Below are 19621 nucleotides of genomic sequence, written 5' to 3'. Positions count from 1 at the left end.
TGTACCAGGAGCTGCACAGACTTAAGCCGTAGCCCTGTAGTATACCACAGTGCTTCAGGAAGAAGAGAATATGAGGATTTCTGTACAACTGCTTTCTTCCAAGCAAGCACCTGGGGTCATGCTGACTACCCTGCTCCTTACAGCAGGCTTCCAAAGGACCGCTCTCAAAGCCTCATTTCACACTCTTCTCCGAAGATCACAGGGAAGTGCATGTAGGAAATAAGGCAACTGGATTCTATCATTCTCATTTTTTGGTGATGTCCCACAGCTGGCCTTACAGGAAAACTAAAGGTTCCTGGAGCACTGTACCTTTGCTGTTGAAGAACAGTTGGTGTGCACACTGTCAGTTAATGCTGTAAGAATGAAAAGAATACAGAAGTCTGGACATCTTCCTGAACCTGAAGTGGGAAGAAAGGGCCATATACACACACCATACATCCAGCAGCCAAATAAAACAACAACAAAACAGGATATGAAGGGAGAGTGGATCTAGTGGGGGAATAAGAGAAAGATATAATGGAATAAAATTAAAAGTCTAGCAGAATCTTTATGGTGTGCATGTAATTCTCTAGCTTTTGTCATCAGTTTAATTATTAATTCAGGAAGAGTTCACCCAGCATAGGCTTCATACCTCTCTTTAGTTAGTAACCACTGCACGTTTTCTACATAAGCAGCCTTACTCATCATGTTATCACAATATACCTTTTCCTTTATGAAAAGTCTATCTTCCTTTCTTCAGTGGCAGTATCTGTTGCAAACATAAGTGCTCTACAAAGCTATGGATTTTGCATATACGATGCTTTTACTTAGCACTACTAATTGATAGTTCAGTAGTTCCAAGGTGACTGATGAGAAGGAAAACAGCTGTTTTCCTAGCTGTAAGAAATAAAAACAAACACAATAAAATCAAACACTGATAAACTATAATTTTTCTAAATATAGTATACACTATAACAGGATATAAAAATGCTTAAAGTGAACACTCAGACCCAGTATCTTGTAAATAGATACAAAACTAGAAAAATTGTGTACACCTAAATTCATGCCATACAAAGATGAAAAATACTTCAAGTATACAAATGAGTTATCCAGTGTGTGATAAAGTTTAAGGCTAACGTTTTCAGCCTTCAGTGCGGAACTCACACAGAACCCACATATAAACTCTCAAAAGCGGCTTTATTTTCCAGTATGAACCTTTGCAGCTGACATTGATTTTTCAGGAGTTTCAGGGGATCAGAACTAGCTTCCACTAGACAACAGCGTTTGTTCAAAAGCTTACAAATTATAGCCACAAAATAGGAAAAGGGTAAGATTTCAGTTGGACTTCCTGATTCAGAAATGACACTGCATCAATGTGCGTTCCCATTTGTGAGCCATCACGCAAGAGCTCCAGCTGGATTCCTTAACAGACTTCACCCACAGCAAAGCATACTGCACTACCACATGCATATAACTGTACTAGGTTACAGGAGAAAAAAGCTGTCGGTAGACATGCCAGCCCTCATTGCTCATAAGAACAACTTAAGACACAGACACATGATCACAAATCCTGCATGTGGTGAGCCTGAGGTACGGGGATTATGTTGGACAAGCTGCATATGGGCTGTTTGCATGTACACAGTGGATGCTCCTGTATGAATCGAAACTAGCAGCCAGCCTAGCCACAGCAGCAATCCTCAAAGCTGATTCCAGAACCCCTAACTAAAGACAGAAGATGAGCTGCAAGAGTTCACACATCTATCAGAGGACACCATATGAAGACAACAAAAGTGAGGCATTTGAACTGCAGCCCCTGCAAGATAGAGCAATAAATCTTCCACTTTAAAATATGGCTAGAGAACATATCGTTCTGAAGAGCAGCAGCTTTTCTGAGGGAACGATTAAAAACTATATATAAACAGTTGTCAAAATTCCAGTCTTCCACAAGCTTTAAAAAAATAAAAATTCAAACATCAACCGTAGGTCACCCTTTTTACCTTGAAACTAGATCTTCAGTTTCTTGAAGACACTGCAGTAAAGCTAATTTAGAACATCCCCAGAATGAGCGCTTGAAATTGAAAGTTACACTCTTTACAATTAACTCCTCAGTAACCATTTGTGCCAGTACCTGTATTATTACTAGATGTCCCTTTTCATTCTCTTACATTAAGAAACTCAGAATGCAACGTGACAGACTTCCCTCAGCTGTGCCATTAATTAGTCATTCCTACTTGAGCGAAGTGAACAGTACATCAGTCTGCACACCACTCTAGTTTTGCCCAGCATCCTGACATACTGTTCACTATTGCTATGTTATATACATCTATGTACATATTAGTATCAACTGAGATGTTTTAGTAAGGATGACAACTAGAAATATTTTTAAGTCACAACACTGGTGCATGTATGTGGCATTAGAGCAACAAATACTTTATACAGCCTATCAAACAACTGATTTTCCAGTTTTCAGGTTTGTTTTTAAACCATTACAATATCAAAGAATTATATAAAAAAAAAAAAATCTAGAAATATCTTCAATGTAAACAGTGTAATTCAGTATATCAGCAGTCTTTGATATGTATCAGTCTAAGCCAACAGAAGTGCTTTCATGACCATCCACTTAGACCTGTAGGCAAATCCACCTGTGGACTTCCCATTACAGTGTCTTTAATCAATACATAAAGTTGTGCTACTTTCATACAAGTGTAAAACCACTTTGGAATAGGACAGGAAGCAGGTCAGACAATGGGAAGGCTGAGAAGAAAACCACAGCTTATGAACTTGATACTAAGGATATGCTGTGGGTGAGATGTTCACTGTCACCTCACACTGCAAAATGAGAGGCATTCGAGCAAACTATCAAAGAACACTATTCAGAGTGAACAAGCTTATTCAAAACTATGGAAACTAATTTTAACTGTAAAGCACTTTGACTGTGGTGGGGTTTTCTGCGTTAGTTTGTTTGAGGGAAGGGGGCTCATGGGCTGGAAAGAATCTCTGAATTGGATTGTTTCTTCATAGGAAAAATATGCCCTATGATGTAGAAACATGCAATTATTTTAACATCTAGTCCTGTTTGCATAAAGAGGTTCAGAACTTAATTTTGCCTGAATGTGATGTTCCAACATTCAAATAATTCAAACATGCAAATCCAAGATGCTTCTTGGACAACCAAGTTGTGTCTGTGCCAAATACAGTGTCATAAAGCTTAAAAATTAGAAGGAAAAAATATACATCCTCTTGTCTTCTAGCAGGCAGAACACAAAAACTGTAGAAAGGCTGTCAGAAAAGCTAAGAGACTTGCCTTCTAACTGCAGCTTTCCCAGCAGCGACAACACACAACTGACTGACATGGCTCATAACTGTCGCAATTACACCACTGGTCTGGCTTTTTCATTCTTCTTCTGCCTAGGAAGCCTACAAACAGCAGCAAAGAAAATAACAGTGTCTGTAGACTCAAAAACACAACCTGCATTACTCTATTCACTTTTGAAAGGTTATCTTTACAACCCTGAGGGCACAGACCATATATATGTGTGTACAGTACAAAAGCTTACACAGTATACAGACTGCCAGTACTCTCTGTCACAAGAGAAACTTCTCACCTACTATTGCAGCTAGTCCCAACATTTAACAAGTCAGAACTAACCACTTTCTTTGACCTACAAGTCATTCTGGTAACTTCTGTTTCCTCTCTTGGGCCATTCCTCCTCCACCCACTTCAGCAGCACTTTCACAACATCAATTCTCTTATAAAATTTACAGAGCTCAATCAGCTGCTCCACAGTCCTGTCACTATTTCGTAGCAAAAATTCCAAGGTGGGACTCTGGGGCTTCTGTTCAAGGAAACACAATTCATCGTAAGTCATCCCCCACTTGCTTGCTAAATTTCTCCAGTTTTTCACTGTTGGGTGGCAGGGATCCAGCTTTAGCCTCACTGTGTACAACAAGTCCTCGTCATTGAGCATGTCACTGATGGTCGGTGCACGGAAGAAGCACAAGGAGCAGGTGCTATTTTCTTTGCAGGTTTTCTTGAGATCTGTAGTTAAAACCATGATATGGAGAGAAGTTAGGTTGTACTGCTGTGGTTTTATCTGGAACAAATTTAGAAGCACAAAAGTTTGAAGAGCATTATGTTCCCTTGAATCATTTCTGAAGAAGTCAGAATACCAGCATGCAGCTGCCTTTCCTCATGAAGTACTCTTCAAATGAACTTTCTAATGCGTTTTTTGGCCATCATGGGTAATAATCATGTACATCTTGTACAGTTATGTTGCAGGATGAAGGAAAAAAGTTTTGTACTTCTGAGCTGCTGCTTTCTGAACACCATTAAATACCAGGACAATCTTAATACAGTGATAAGACAGAAATACGCTCCTTTGTTTGGTAAGAGCTCTTACAATGAAGTTGCCTCTATTCTATTAAGCAAGCCTATTCTAAATGTACATTACGGAAAGAAATAGAGTGTACTCCTTCTGTGAGAAAAATAAGAATACCAAGATGCTGGAAGTAGGTGGTGATAAGTTCCAAAATCTGCACCAAATGAAAAACTGCCATTTAGAGGTCTCCCACATACAACAGCATCTGCCTAGCACTGAGAACAGTGCAGTCCTATCAGACCTGTATATTACATATTACTAATCTGTAAAAGAATATATATAAACATTTCTAACCATGCTTCTTGTTAAATACTAAGGTCCCTAATACTACAGTAGTCCAGGGTGTTGCTTCAGCACTTTGACTGCAGATATGACTTTAGCTCCTTTTTGAAGGTGGGGAGAATTTGGTATGTCCAAAGAGCAGCAGGAAATAAATGCAGCCTGGAAGTACTTGCGAAAAGTTCTGGCCTCCATCACTGTGCAGCCTGACATGACAAAGTAACTAGCCCTACTTGGGATGGAACCCTTTGAAAAAAGAATGCTACAACAAGAGAACTGATATAAATAAGAAGATTGACTAAAAACAACAACAGTGTTTCAGTGTCAAATGACAATGAAAACAACGACACTGATCTGTAAGCGCTGGATCAGTGTTGGTCTGAGACACCTCAATACAGTTTCCCAGATTCCTGGCAATGGGCAAACCTGGCAGTCAGCGCCACCTAATCTTACAGGTAACAGCATCAGTTAATTTTTTCCCCCTATTTAGATTGTCAAACTGTGTAAAAACTTCAGAAAGACCTTCAAAAGGTCACTTTTTATGCTGAATATTAGCGCTGATGAAAGCAACTAAGCTGAATGTAGCTTCTGCAAACAGTGTTTTTTTCATTTGTGGGTTTTTTTGTTTTTGTTTTTTAAGAGAAGAACTGGCTATAGTTATTTTTGTAACGCTGCTCATAAGCCTTCTTTTTTAAGCAGGCCAAAGACAGCTTCTGATGTTTTCAACAAGTTAGGACGTGCAGCGACAACACTGTTGGAGACAAATAACTTCATACAAATACCCAGATTCCCTTTTAAAGGGAAAAATGTTCTGGCAACATCTTTGCTCCCAGGTTTTCCACAGCCCTCACAGCTGTCCGCTAAGAATTTTCTATATCAGGAATTCTGCTCTTGTTCATCTGAAGCTCTCACTGAAGTGAGACAAAATTTACCAGACTCAATCATACTAGGATTTACTAATACAAACAAGGCAAAATGAACGTAACTCAATAAAAGTTCTGGCTGGGCTTAAACAGCAGGAGAGCACCCTATCTGAATTTCATCTTACTTTGCTTTGCAAGGATGCCAGAGGATGTTTTATCCTCCCACAAAAGTAGGGAAGAAGGGGTAAAGAAAGCAAAGGGCACAATTACACGTAAACAAAACTAAACCAACCTGCTTCTTGTGCTGTACCAGATTATCAAAAGTGTTACAAAGAATCCTGCTTTCTGAGGATGCCTTGTATCAGCACACATGACCCACGTACCAGCAGAATCCTAATGTTACATTGTATGACAAGCTTTTTTAGGTAATTTTCAGTTGTTCACTGTTATACCAACAGGGCTGTGTATCAGCCACCAATCCCCAGCCAAGGTGAAAACACTACGTGATAAACACCCACAGCCCGCCTCTGCTCTTTCAATGGCTGTTTACAGACTTCTTTTTAAGGTGGCTGCACTCAGCACATTTGGTCAGAGTAACTTACGCATTTTGTATGGTCTGTGTAATTGATTGCCACCCCTCCAAGAACAAAGAGGTAGCTATAAAAAGCAGTGGTAATGAAATGAGCGCCACAAGCATTGATTACTCAGGCACTTCTAGGTTATGATGCGTAGCAGTTTTATATAAAGTCCCTTCAAAGAAAACGTAGGAATAAAATATGTAGAACAGTAAAGCTGACATATTACCTGAAAGCGATTTGTCAGTATGGTTTTCAGTGTCTTTGTCTTCTGGCTACAAAGCAAAGAACAAACATAAATCAAACACTGCATTTGAACACCAGAATTACTATTTGGACTATTTTTAAGTATCAGGAGATTACACAGAAGGATCCCCATGCTATCTGATGAAGTCAGATACGGTACTTACCTAGTATGAGAAGTTACTAACAATTTGCAGCCATTTTAGGTAGCGTTTCTTATGTTTTTACCTCACATAGCAACACTCACATTTTTATCTATTGAACAATGTCATCTTTATTGATCACATGCTAAGGGGTTACATCTTTTGAATAATTTCCTCTTACTCCCTCTTTCTTCCTGTCCACATTTCTCATTCTTGTTTAGTTTCCTTCATTTGACCAATGATTAACTCAATACCAATTACAGCCCTCACCACTTGAAAAATGACAGTCTGGACATTTACCATCAATTATGAATTGACCTCACAGTCATGGAAAGTTGCTAATAATGTACACAAAAAGTAACTTTTTTCAGTAATATGTACAAAGCTGTCCAACAATCCACATATGGTTTGATTAAGAAGATTTAAATGCTTTGTAATGAAAAATCTGAGATTTCTGCCTGTAACACACAGCAGGAAGGGAACATTCCACTGGTCCAATAAAACTGGAGGAGATTTTTATAAAATTATTGACATTCATAGGAAACTTTCCTACTTTTCTAGACAGCAGGTGGGCTTGAAGTTTTCTGCTGGCTCACATCTAACCACCATCCTGTTTGAAGCAAGCACTACTCAAACACCATGAAAATACTTAGCAGATTTGAGACTGCAGCACAGGTAACAACACTTCAATTCTACAACTTGCAAAGCAACATATAAAATTGAAAGGACAGCGGCTTGATCCTAGGATTGTAGGAAACTGCAGCTGCGCTTACTTTAACTATGCGGGTGTGGAACCAGATGAAATTGCTTTCTTCTACTGAGGATTTAAAGATGAAAGCAGGAGGGGATTTTCCCCTTAGATAACTGCAATAAAGCAATGTTGATTTTCATATTGCATCATTCTTCCTAACTATCGCAGCAAGCTTCTTAGCATTTTGCAGGCTGTGCATGCAAACACAAGTCAACTGTGTAACAATAAAGAGTAATAACTACTCTATATTCCTACCTAATAAACCTTCAGAAATTCCCTAAAAATAGAACACAGGAAGCTTCAGTTCATCTGGTGAACATACATGCACGCAAAGTCTAATTATAAAGAAAGTAAACTATCTCCAAATTATTTGAAAATTTGGTTAGGAAGGGACAGAAACAGATCTGTTTTAAGCAATACTCCCCTCCTGAAAACTGCAAGAACATGTGCACAACATCAAATCAGTTCACAGCTGGCCTCTGCTCACGAGGTTTGAGACTGCACATGCCACCTGCAACAGAACAAGTCTTGCCAGTCTTCCAAGTTTGCTCTCCCACTGACACCACATAAGATTTCTACAGAAAGAGGCTTTTAAATTTATGAACTTGTCCATTTTGCCAACTGAACACCTGAAGTTCAAGAAAAATTGGATCTGAAAATATTAGAATCACTGTCTCAATTTCCACAAATTCCTCTATAAGCAGAAAAGAATTGAGTCATGAGGAACAAATCCCTGAATTTATTAGGAGAACTAAGAGTTGCCCATCACAGATCAGCCCCTGCTTGAAGAGGAATAAAGAAACAAACAAAAACAAAGGAGGGAGGTGGATAAGGGGAAACAAAGAAAAAATGAAGAGTGAATATTTTTCACTTTGTTCGCAATAGCTAAATTACTATTCTGAGCATCAATAAAGTTGTCTAGACATTGTGAATTCATGAACATTCAAACCATATGCTGAAAGCTTATACCTAAAGACTTAAGAGCCTTCAAGAGATGTCACTATACTCACATCTTACAAAACAAACAAACAAACAAGAAAACGCAAGTGGCTAGTACTGCAAGAAGTACAAAAATACACACGATATTTACTTGTGTCATTCATTCATTTCCCAAATAGGTATTTTTACTAATCAGTTATCACAAACTCTTGTTAAACTGTATGCTCTCAGGATTATTCAAGACTGTATTCTTGTAACGTAACTGAAACATGACAATGTGTTGTCACTGCTCATAAAATTAGGCATTCTAGGCATATTTTTTTTGCCTACAATCAAAATCCAATCAACTTCTACACATTTAATCAAAGCTATAAACCTATGCAGGTTATAAGCAGAAATTTTTCCAGCTTTGTAGAACTAGTAAGATCCTAGCACGATGAAGTATATTTACAGTCACTGTATATGGGCAATGATCACTTCTTGATGATGGGAATGAGTCAGTTATCTCCATCATCTGTGAAATGCATACCAAACCCATGTTTCTTTGATGAAAGTCAGCTGGGACTCTGGCATAAGGAACTCCTTTTAGCTCTTCATTTCACTGGACAATGCTCATTCATTTATCTTCTCAACCCAAAGAGAATCTATTTGAAATTCAGCAAATAGCAGTCATCTAAAAGATGCTGACCACAGAGCACCACAGTAGGGATCACTCAGCACTGCCCACCCTATGGCAGTGTAAGACTTCACAATCAGTGGAGAGTATTTCCAGTACAGATCAAGCAACATCCCATAGTCAAAACAGAACAAGCCTCCCTAGGGTAAAACTCAAGACACCAAAACCCAGGATTCCCTTCCTTATCCTCTGACCTTGCTCTATTTTCATCAGGGAAGATGGAGAACATGCATGACAAAGCCTTAACTCCATGTTGGCTCTCCTTCAGAGCACCTACACACTAATCAAAACCTTGTTACAGAACAAAGTAAATGTTAATGATTATATATATCCTTTCTCCACTTTTATCCACAAAAGCTCACTTCATTGAACTCTGGAAAAAAGAGCCTATTTCTGGTCTATTTTACCGAGGAGTTCTGTGCTTCCGATATACAGGCTGAAAATATATTTATTTGTTAGCATATTTATTTAATTAACAGCAATAACTTAATTCATGTTCAGTACAATTTTTCCTTACCTGTTGGACTAGGCCAGAATCTGATGCAAGACTCCTGATGTTCACAGATGCAATTTCCAGTGTAACTTGATCTGTTCGGTACTCCTCATCTAAGACAGAAATTGTAAAACACTGGTCTTCCATTCAAATACAGATATAAGTAGTAAGACTATCAATCAGACATTACAGATGGCTAGCATGCTAAATTTAACTCTACATTCTGCTCAGTCACCAAAAAAGGCAAGATTTAAAAGCCCCAAACAATAAATTGGCAGCAACTGCAACAGTCGTGCATACACGTGTTAAGAAAAATAATCCTTGTGGAGATCAAATAGTAGTGTATCAGTGTTTTAAAAATAACCAGCACATTATTTCTGTGGCCAGAGTCATGCTCTTTCAGAAAGCTGAAAGCAGTACCAAGAGAATATTAACCAAGCCAATACGTCTTGGCAGGCTAAAGAAGGCCATTACAAATCAACATAATCCTTTTTGCTTTGCTCTTCGGATCACACTTATAACTATCACTGTTGAAATATGTACTACACAAACTTTTACCTTCTGCTCCTTTGTGAATTAGGCTCATCCTATTTATCTCTGCTACACAGGAGTTTCCTGAAGCACTGAAATGTCTCAAAAACGTGTTCACCACTTGCCTCTGGAGTCCATTGAAAAGCACATCTGCCCCTATGACCCGAATTCTGATCACTTCCAAGCTTCACTTCAGCCCTCAAAATGCAGCATAAGAGATGCACAAGCCCTTTGTGCATAAACACATTAGCAGACAAATTTTCCTGTATGTGCTTAGTACGGCTCTCATTAAGAAACCATTTGCACAAATCCCATAAGGTGAGGTGCTCACTAACCATTAACAAGAGCTTATAAAAGGTTATATTCTAGGCCTGTTATAGACACCTGAAGACTCCATATTTGAGACGTTATTTTTAGCATTTTGCTGATCTCACAAAAGAAGAGTTATTATCTCTGTGAAGTGTCAGGTAACAGAAAGAAGACGTACTTCCTTATCTCGCTCAAGAATATGATCTGAATCAAAGAATTCAACCTTACACTTAAGGAGGGAAGAAAATGAAATCACTGTTTTCCTCTTTTTCATCTTCTATGTTGAAACTTAAAGCACATAACATTCCCCTGCCAGCTGGGTAAACATTTAATAAACATCATCTTTTCTCTTTACAACTGTAGATCCAGAGATATAAAGAAATCCTCCAAAAAGGTGACTACAGGCATCAAAATCCAATTTATTTGTGTGAAAACATTACCTGTCAAATTTGCTCAACATCTGAGCAGAAGCAGAAGTATAGTCAAAGTATGACACAAACATTAAGCCTAATTTTCCAAGACAAAAAGCTGACACAACCCACCTTTAATTAATCATCAGTAGAGGGTGCTAAGACCTTTGGTAAGTTAGACCCCAAAATAGTTTGCAAATTAACTGACCAACAAAGGAACAAACTACTACTACCCCAGGCCAGTGAAGCACATATTCAAACATTAAACATGAAGCAAACAATTTTCTGTAACAGAATCAGGTCTGCACATCTCTGACACTTTTTAGTTCACAGACTCATATTTCTCAGCCTGTACTTTTAAAGAAACAGTTATGAAAATTCATTCTTATTGAGCAAACTGAAAAACACCACCTAAGGAGGCGTCTGGTACTGGAAAGCATTTTGAAAAATAAATTCAAGAAAAAGTAACCTGAAATTCCAGAAACAAGCAGAATATTGAAGTATTTTTATAACCTCCTACTCTAAAGAGGATATGCTCGGCTGTATTGATACTTAGCTCTCTTTATGTTTGGCAAGAGGAAGCAGAATATAAAATTAAAGATACACCAAGCCTATTTCCTTTCTACAAAAAGCAATGAAATTTCCACTTCCTTTCACAGCTTTCATTTTTAAATTAAATGTATTTGAAACATACTTTACTGGATTACAAACAGATCTGACAATAGATAAATTCCTACAATTCAAATACTTAATTCTGAGGGAGACTAAACATCATGGGTGGAATTAAAAAGTGGACACAGAAAACAACATTACAGAGAAATCTGTTAGTAAACAGCTTTGAAGGAACAAACCACTTGACTTCAAATAAACAGGAAGCAGTTTATGATTTCAAATTAGCCTTCACATTCTACTGCTCCACTGAACACTTCTGACAAAATACTCATTTTCTCTGGCTGGCTGATTTAAGTTGCCAGCACAACGTGCTAATCTCTCTTTAACCCTAGTAGTGTATGGCCCGTGCTCCTCAGCAAGTGTCACTAGAGTGCTCGTTCACTGAGACCCTGACAGTGTAATCCCTGGAGAAAAGCCAATGGTAAAAACTGGGATGACAAAACCAAACAAAACTAACAAGCAAATACCCATATGTAAATGAAGTCATAAAGGAGATGATGACAATACCTAACCCAAGCAACTGAATACAGAACCTGCAAAGAAATGTACTAGGTTTCTAAGTAGATCATATTAATACCTTCCCAAGTTAACAGACAGCATGAACAGTTAACTAGTGATAAGGCTGGGAATGCCATCAGAGGCAGGAGAACTGGGAGGTATTACCAAATTGTATTTCTGATAATCTGAAGGCAGCAGTAATCTCTTCAAAGCCACCTTTTAACATTATTCTATCTCTATCCTCTGAACACTGTTCTGTTGACAGCACCATTGTATTCTTCCTTCAGGCTGAGAACCAATATCTTCTGAGGAGAGCTGTGACTAAACTTAGGCAGAGAAAAAGAAAATTTGTGAGTGTATGTGTGTATATATATGTATATATATGTTCAACTGACCTTAAAATACAAAAGGTGACACTACATTTAAAATATAAACACCTAAGAAAAAGAAAGATCTGCGACACACAACCTAAAAGACAGAATTCATAATGCTTACCTTTAGGCACCCCTGTGTCTTGGACAGGATATTTTTCAGTCTGTCACAGAGAAGAAAAAGCAAGAGACACAAATGCTCATTATCTTAAGTGCAATTCTGCTGGAGAAAGAGTGTATAAGAACTGCATAATTATACTTAATGTCTAAAATTACTACTAGTTGATCTGCCTACAATCAGATACAGAAATGCCCCTCATAGGCAGGAACACTACTGACTACACTGATCTTAGCACATGCTAAAGTAATAGGGGTTCCTAATTCACTACAGTTTTAATCAATACAGATATTACAGAGACAAGGAAAGAAGTTTTCATTTAAGTGGAACAATACCAATACAGAATACATAACGCATCATCACAGAATCACCAAGGTTGGAAAAAATCTACAAGATCATTCAGTCCAACCATCCACCCATCACCGATAGTTCTCACTAAACCACACAGCACAACATCCAAATGTTCCTTGAACACCCCCAGGGTCAGTGACTCCACCACCTCCCCGGGCAGCCCATTCCACTGCCTGACCACTTTTTCAGAGAAGTAGCATTTCCTAACATCCAGCCTGAATCTCCCCTGGTGCAGCTTGAAGCTGTTCCCTCTAGTCCTATCACCAGTTACATTAGAGGAGAGGCCAACCTCCAGCTCACTACAACCTCCCTTCAAGCAGTTATAGAGAACAACTAGGCCTTCCCTGAGCCTCTTCTCCTCCAGACTGAACAATCCCAGCTCCCTCAGCCACTTCTTATAAGGCCTGCACTCCAGCTCTCTCACCAGTTTCATTGCCCTTCTCTGGACATGTTCCAGGGCTTCAATGTCTTCCTCACAGTGAAAGGCCCAAAACTGAACGCAGTTCTCAAGGTGTAGCTCACCAGAGCTAAGTACAGAGGAACAATTACTTTTCAGCTCCTGCTAGTAGTGCTATTTCTGATACAAGCCAAGATGCTATTGGCCTTCTTGGCGACCTGGGCACACTGCTGGCTCATGTTCAGATGAGCACTGACCAATACCCCCAGGTCCGTTTGCCCTACACCGTCTTCCAGCCACTCTGCCCCAAGCCTGTAGCATTACCTGGGGTTGCTGAGGCCAAAGTGCAAGACTCAACACTTGGTCTTGTTGAACCTCATCCCATCCAGAGATTTCTAAAGCTCTTTTAACAGACACCAACAGCAAACTATTATTACTGAGTTTAATGAGACAACTACTCACTTCCAGGCATCTGTTACAACCTGCTACTAGACCTGACATCCACCTACATTACTATGACCCCTACCTTTATGTAATAGGGAACAAACTGCCTGTAGTAAAGCTTCAAAATGAGAAGAAAACACCAAGGAAAAACAATAGCCTGCTAAATCACCATCCATAAAATAAAACAGAGCATTTAAATCTGTTTATATAGCTAGGCTAGAAAAAGTGTTCTCTGGGCTACGCAGCACCACTATTTTCCCCCAGAGGAAGCAATCCACTGCAACAGTAAAAAGAACTCTTACAAAAATGTACACAATTACATATTCCTTTTATATACAGTCCTCGTCTCAGCATAATATTGTCATGCTTAATATATCAGAAGTTTGTCATAAATTGTGTTACTCGGCAAAGATGCACCAGAGAGCACTTGTTATGTCTCTCCTAGGTTTTACCATGTCTGATGCAAGGCACTGGTATCATCACTGATCATGCCTTACTGTCTCCTTAACTCATCAGACAAAATAGGTACAGGAAAGAGTAATAATTTAATACAATTTATATTATAAGCCTTAATTGAATTTTCTGACCCTTTCAACCCATAAAGACAGAAGAATGTCAACAAAAGTCTTTTTTCTAAAAATGAAAGAAGTGCTGGTTACCATCTCCATGACCATTAGCTAACTATTGGACTGCTCACCTGGTGCTGCCTAATTCAGCATAGAATCACAGGATGGTCTGGGTTTCAAGGGACCTTTAAGATCATATAGTTCCAACCCCACTGTCATAGAGAGTGGACAGTGTGAACATCTCCCACAGGACCAGGCTGCTCAAAGTCCCAGCTTGGCCTTGAACACCTCTGGGGCAGGAGGGGAAGCATTCACAGCCTGGCTGGTCAACCTGTTCCAGTGTCCCACCACCCTCAGAGTAAAGAATTCCTTCCTAACATCTAGCCTAAACTCCAGCTTAAAGCCATTTCCCCTCATCCTGTTGCTTACTGTCCTTATAAAAAGCTCCTCTCCAGCTTCCTTTAAGGCTCCTTTCAGGTACTGGAAGGCTGCTATAAGGTCTCCTTGGAGTCTTATCTTCTCCAGGCTGAAGAGCCCCAGCCCTCATAGGCCTGTCGTCATAGGAGAGGTGCTTCAGCCCCTGGATCATCTCCATGGCCTCCTCTGGACCTGCTCCAACAACTCCATATCCTTCTCGAGTTGGGGGCCCCAGAACTGGATGCTGTACTCCAAGTGGTGGCTCACGAAAGCAGAGTGGAGGGGCAGAATCACCTCCCTTGACCTGCTGGTCATTCTTGTCTTGATGCAATGCAGGATACAGTTGGCCTTCTGGACTGCAAGTGCACACTTGCAGCTCATGTTGTGTCTTTCATCAACTTATACCCCCAAATCCTTCTCCTCAGTGCTGCTCTCAAGTCATTCTCCACCCAACCTGTATCTGTGCTTGGAACTGCCCCAACCCAGATGCGGGACTTTGCAGCCTTTGTTGAATTTCAAGAGGTCAGCACAGGCCCACTTCTTACGTCTGTTCAGGTCTCTCTGGATAGCATCTCTTCCCTTCAGCATGCCAACTGCACCACTCAGCCTGGTGTCAAACTCAGCAAACTCACTGAGTGTGCACTCAACCCCACTGTCCATGTTGCCTACAAAAATGTTAAATAACACCAGTGCCAGCACCAATCCTTGACTTATAATAGCTTATGAATCTACTGCTACTTTTATTTTAATTGCACGGGGTTAGTAAATTACCACAACCATACAAATAAGCAAACCCCTAAAGAAACTCAAATCATGTGTGTATATTAAGTATTTTACTCACAACTGCATAACATAACTGTAAAGAGGTCTAATGATTTTAAATTCATTAGAACAGATATACATACCATTGTTAAGGAAAGAGTGCTGGGATCTGTATCCTCTACTGGCTCTTTCGTTGCATGATCTGCTGGAAATAAATAGATTTTATCACTGCATAATCCTCAAAATTCTCCTGCCTGAAAACTCATGAATTGCTTATGTATCTGACCAAGGCAAAGCACAGTTAGACAGCCATTATATTCACTGTGTCAAATTTAAATTACACAGTAACACACGACAAACTAGAAAATGTCAGACACCAGCACATAGATGAGAAACTACATGAAACAGAAATTTGACTTGAAGCTAACAAAAGATGGAGTTAAGTGAAAACTCTAATTTTAGCAGAAATAAATAAAGTGCTCACCAAGCAATTCAGTAATAAAGAATATAACCCAGAAAATCTGCTACAAGGTAAGTTCTGTTCTCCAAGTGGCAGTACTCAGTTGTTTCCCTTAAAGCCGTAACTCAAACAGCAAACAAACCTACCGCAACAAAATATACTATAATATACATAAAATATACATGGTAGATTACAGCACAAAACCTAATACAAAATATTTGAGGTAAACAATTATTTGTATACTACGGAATCATAAACTTCAATAACATCAGCAAGACACAAAAAGAAATCCTCAAAGCATTTGCAGGTGAATGACCAAATATCAACCCCTCTGCACCCGCAGTGAAATTGATAAACAATTGCCAAGTACTGATCAAGAGCGCTCAAGCCAAGATTCACAATACCATGCCTCCACTTTAACATCTTCATCACATCTCCTCACAGAAGAGCTCTCCAGCTGTTAAGTATAATGTTTTTGAAAACTATGAAAAGCATTTTAAATTGTCCAATAGAGTCTTCATTCCTGTCACTCTCAACCTGAAAGTCTCTACACTCATTACAAGAGCACATCAGTAAGTTTTTAACCTCAAGCAGCTACAAGAACAACCTGAGACAAGAGAAGACAGTACATCGGACAGGTCCAAAACTAAAAAGATGGCAGTAGAGGGGCAGAAAAAGCACCAGGAGAGTCATTCTCCCTTCAGCCTCTTAGACACAACCCCATGAGCTGTGTTTCCAGCTGTGGGCCCAGCCCCTCTCTAGGCATTTCCGAGCCCTGTGCTTGCAGGAAGGCCACACGTGTTCCCTGGGCAAGGAGCTCACAGCCACAGGGGTCAGCCCTGCGTGGCCGGAGCATATCCTCTGCATACACAATGAGTTAAACATTTGTAAAGGCCTTCCTGTGAGAGATGAAATCCCTGCTTCAGAACCATGGATCAGCAAATGCTGTGATAAAGCTTTCCCTGACAGCAAGGGGCAACACAAGCTGCCTAACTTGAATGCAGAAGGGGCACAAGTCACACTGGGACAGCAGAAATGACAGTAAGCTGGAGCAAGGTGCTGCAGGAGGGTAGGGCCCGAAATGGAGGAGTCAGGTGGGATCTGTGGTAGCTGGGAGCTGTGGAGGAAGCAGGAGTAAAGAGGAACCCAATCTGCAAAGGAAAGCTGATGAATGAGGAGGTGCAGTAGCCAAGGAAGGCCAAGAACTTCCCTAGTCTCACTGTTTCCTCTATTGCCAGCAAAGACTCCCCAGAAAGAAGTGGCAGAGCATGCTTGTTCTAATCAGTTTACTCTGGAGGCCTTACAGCTCCTCCTATGGATCTTTGGCTGCAATTAACAACAACAAAAAACACACACAACAAAACAAGACAGCAACAAGCTTTCTTCCAGCCTTCTAATTTAAAGGGATTCTCAAGGTAGATGGAAGTAATCCTTTCCCTCCCACAATAAATTCTGTGCCCTGGTGAACCTTTGTGGCTCCTGTAGTTCCATAAGAAACTCCTCTCCTACTTGCCGTTACGTCTCTAAGAGACAGCCAAAGTACATTACAACTTCTTTCATTTCCACAATCCAAGCACTGAACAAATGGGAGCGGCTCTGAGAATGCAGAGATTTGGAATAAAGGCTTGGCAGACTCCAGGGTTACCCTACAAAGGGCAACAGAACAGTACTCCTCTTTGACTCCTGCCTTCTAGATCTCACAAAGACAGTAACTGCAAATCAGTGGCTTTGCAACCTTCTTGATTAATATACACCCTGAAAAAAACAAACAAACAAAAAAGTCCTTTATTACCCTTTTTTTTTAAAGGTTGCAGAGTACTGCCAGCTTCCAACATTCTCTACAGGTGGCACGTACACATGTGAATATTTGTATTTGAGAATAAATGCTGCATGTATTGCCTGCACTGAATAACCATAGTTCTGTTAACCACTGATAGGATAACCAAGAAATCATTTGAGTTGGAAGAGGTCATCAAGATCATGAGAACCACGGATTTAATATTCGATTGTGAATAAAGCAATTAAAATGCTATGTCCCCCTCTCTCTTTCCCACTCTATTTCCCAGCAGGCTGCAGCTCAATTCACAGAGCTGGATACAGGTGCGTGAAACAGCAGGGAGAAAAGTTCTCTGTTTATCTCAAATGTGAAACACCCACAGCTTTGCATGTTGAAAAGCTGACAGGAAGTACATCTATCATCTGACTGACTACCCAAATGCAGACCGTGTGAATCCACTTACCTTAGCAGAGAGCTTGCTAACACCAGTTTCTGGGATTTGTCAACAAATCACTATTACTGACAGCATTCAGCCACTGGCCCACATTTGCTTCCTCACCGTTCTCACCAATTGCCCCAGGTGGCTATTCTGAAGGATCCTTTCTGCTCCCAGCACCTCCAGATCATCTGCTCAGTACTCCTCACAGCTTCTCTGCCTGAGCCTGTCCAGAGTAAGCAGTTTCCAACAGCAGCAGCCAACTTATGCCCATCAGCACAGCTTCTCCCTACTCAATACTGCTGCTGACTAATAGGGATACGGCACAGGCATTTACCATTGTTAACAGTTCCTCAGTTTACACACACAAACTTACATGCATGTATATGGACAAACATTCCAGTTTCCCAGCCTACACTTGTCCTTCATCCCTGCATGGCAAGGATGCCTGAAGGTGGATTTCAGAGGCCTCACAGTTTTGACCTTTCAGCAGGAGGTTCACAAAGCACTATTTATGTCAGGCCTACCTTCTGCACGCCAGTCAGCCACATGCCTATACAGCTTCTCCCATGCCCTCATAGTGCACACATTAACAGTACAGCCCAATCAAAGTGATCCCCCTAACACCAGTGTTGACCAGAGAGACGAGCCCTTCAATTAAACAACACTTTTGACAGGGAGCATGTGAATTTCAGATTTGAATAAAAGAGGTATAGAAAATGATATTAGAATATCCAGATCTCTGAAAAACCTAACACTGGGTCAATCAGTACTTGTATGCAGCTGTTTGCTGCTAATTGCTCAAAACTCTGATGCTGCACAAACAGACAGGTAAGGAAGAGCAGTCCTGGCACACTTCAGAGATAGCATTCAGAAGTCATATGTGCCACGAGCAGGACAGGTTGAAAAGCACTGGCTTAAAGACCACCTGCAGCCTGGGATTAGTATTTTTAAAGTAGGAGAGGGAAAAGGGAAAAAGACTTTTTAAAGTGCTAACTAAGACACTAAACACTGCAGTAGGCTTGACGAGACAAGTTGCTCTAAATCAAATCAGCACAGCACATGATAAATTATTACCAGTTGTGTGTGTATGTGTGGTGGGGGGAGGAGGGCTGGGGGAGGCAGTCACTAGCACCACTCTTCTAGAAAAAATAATAACGAAGCCGTGGCCGGTGCTGCACTCCCCAGCCCGGCTCCCAAGACTCCCGGTTCCCCCGGATCCGGCAGAGCTCCACGGACCGTCCCCGAGCAGAGTCTGTCGCTCACCCACAGGGGCTGAGAGCCGCCTCCCTTCCCTCTCGGCTCCCCGCGGCAGTCCTTACCTGGGGGCAGCGGGCCCTGCGGAGCGGCCATCGGGTCGCAGCACGAGGAACGCGCGTCGACCGCAGACGTGCCCGGAACCGCCGCGCACCACCGCCCCGCCGTGCACCGCCCCCTTCCTGCCGCGGCCCCGCGCGGAGCCGTGCCGCAGGTAGCGCCGGGCGGGGCTGGGCCTCCCGGGGCGTAACGGCAGCCCTGCTGCGGGCGGGACGTGCTTCGCTGAGCGAAAACTCTCGTGTTTTGTTAACAAAACGAGAAAGATAAAGACGGCGCATATTGTGACCCATCAAGCAGTGTTACCATCTGCACCTAACCGACAGGAAATCAATTGTTCCCTCCTGAGCTCACACATCCAGGTAAACTACCTGCAGACAGACAAAGGTGGTTTCCATCAGGGTTTCACCTGTGTCTGCACATGGCAAGAGCAGAGTTTACAGACAGAAGTACTGCACAATAGTAGTC

General features: G+C 40.9%; 1 protein-coding gene across 1 annotated transcript; it reads right to left on the bottom strand.

Moving 5' to 3' along the window:
• Positions 1-907: 907 nt before the first annotated feature.
• On the bottom strand, positions 908-19290 carry EDARADD (EDAR associated via death domain). Its single transcript, XM_072332402.1, has 6 exons — positions 19162-19290; positions 15310-15368; positions 12236-12275; positions 9345-9433; positions 6305-6350; positions 908-4018 (listed from the first exon to the last, which is right to left on the bottom strand). The coding sequence occupies exons 1-6, from the start codon at positions 19190-19192 to the stop codon at positions 3642-3644; spliced, it is 642 nt and encodes a 213-aa protein (XP_072188503.1). The 5' UTR covers positions 19193-19290; the 3' UTR covers positions 908-3641.
• Between the last annotated feature and the right edge of the window lie 331 nt (positions 19291-19621).

This window comes from Excalfactoria chinensis, chromosome 3 (assembly GCF_039878825.1).
Source record: "Excalfactoria chinensis isolate bCotChi1 chromosome 3, bCotChi1.hap2, whole genome shotgun sequence".
NCBI lineage: Eukaryota > Metazoa > Chordata > Aves > Galliformes > Phasianidae > Excalfactoria > Excalfactoria chinensis.
This window is presented reverse-complemented; position numbering and strand designations above follow the sequence as displayed.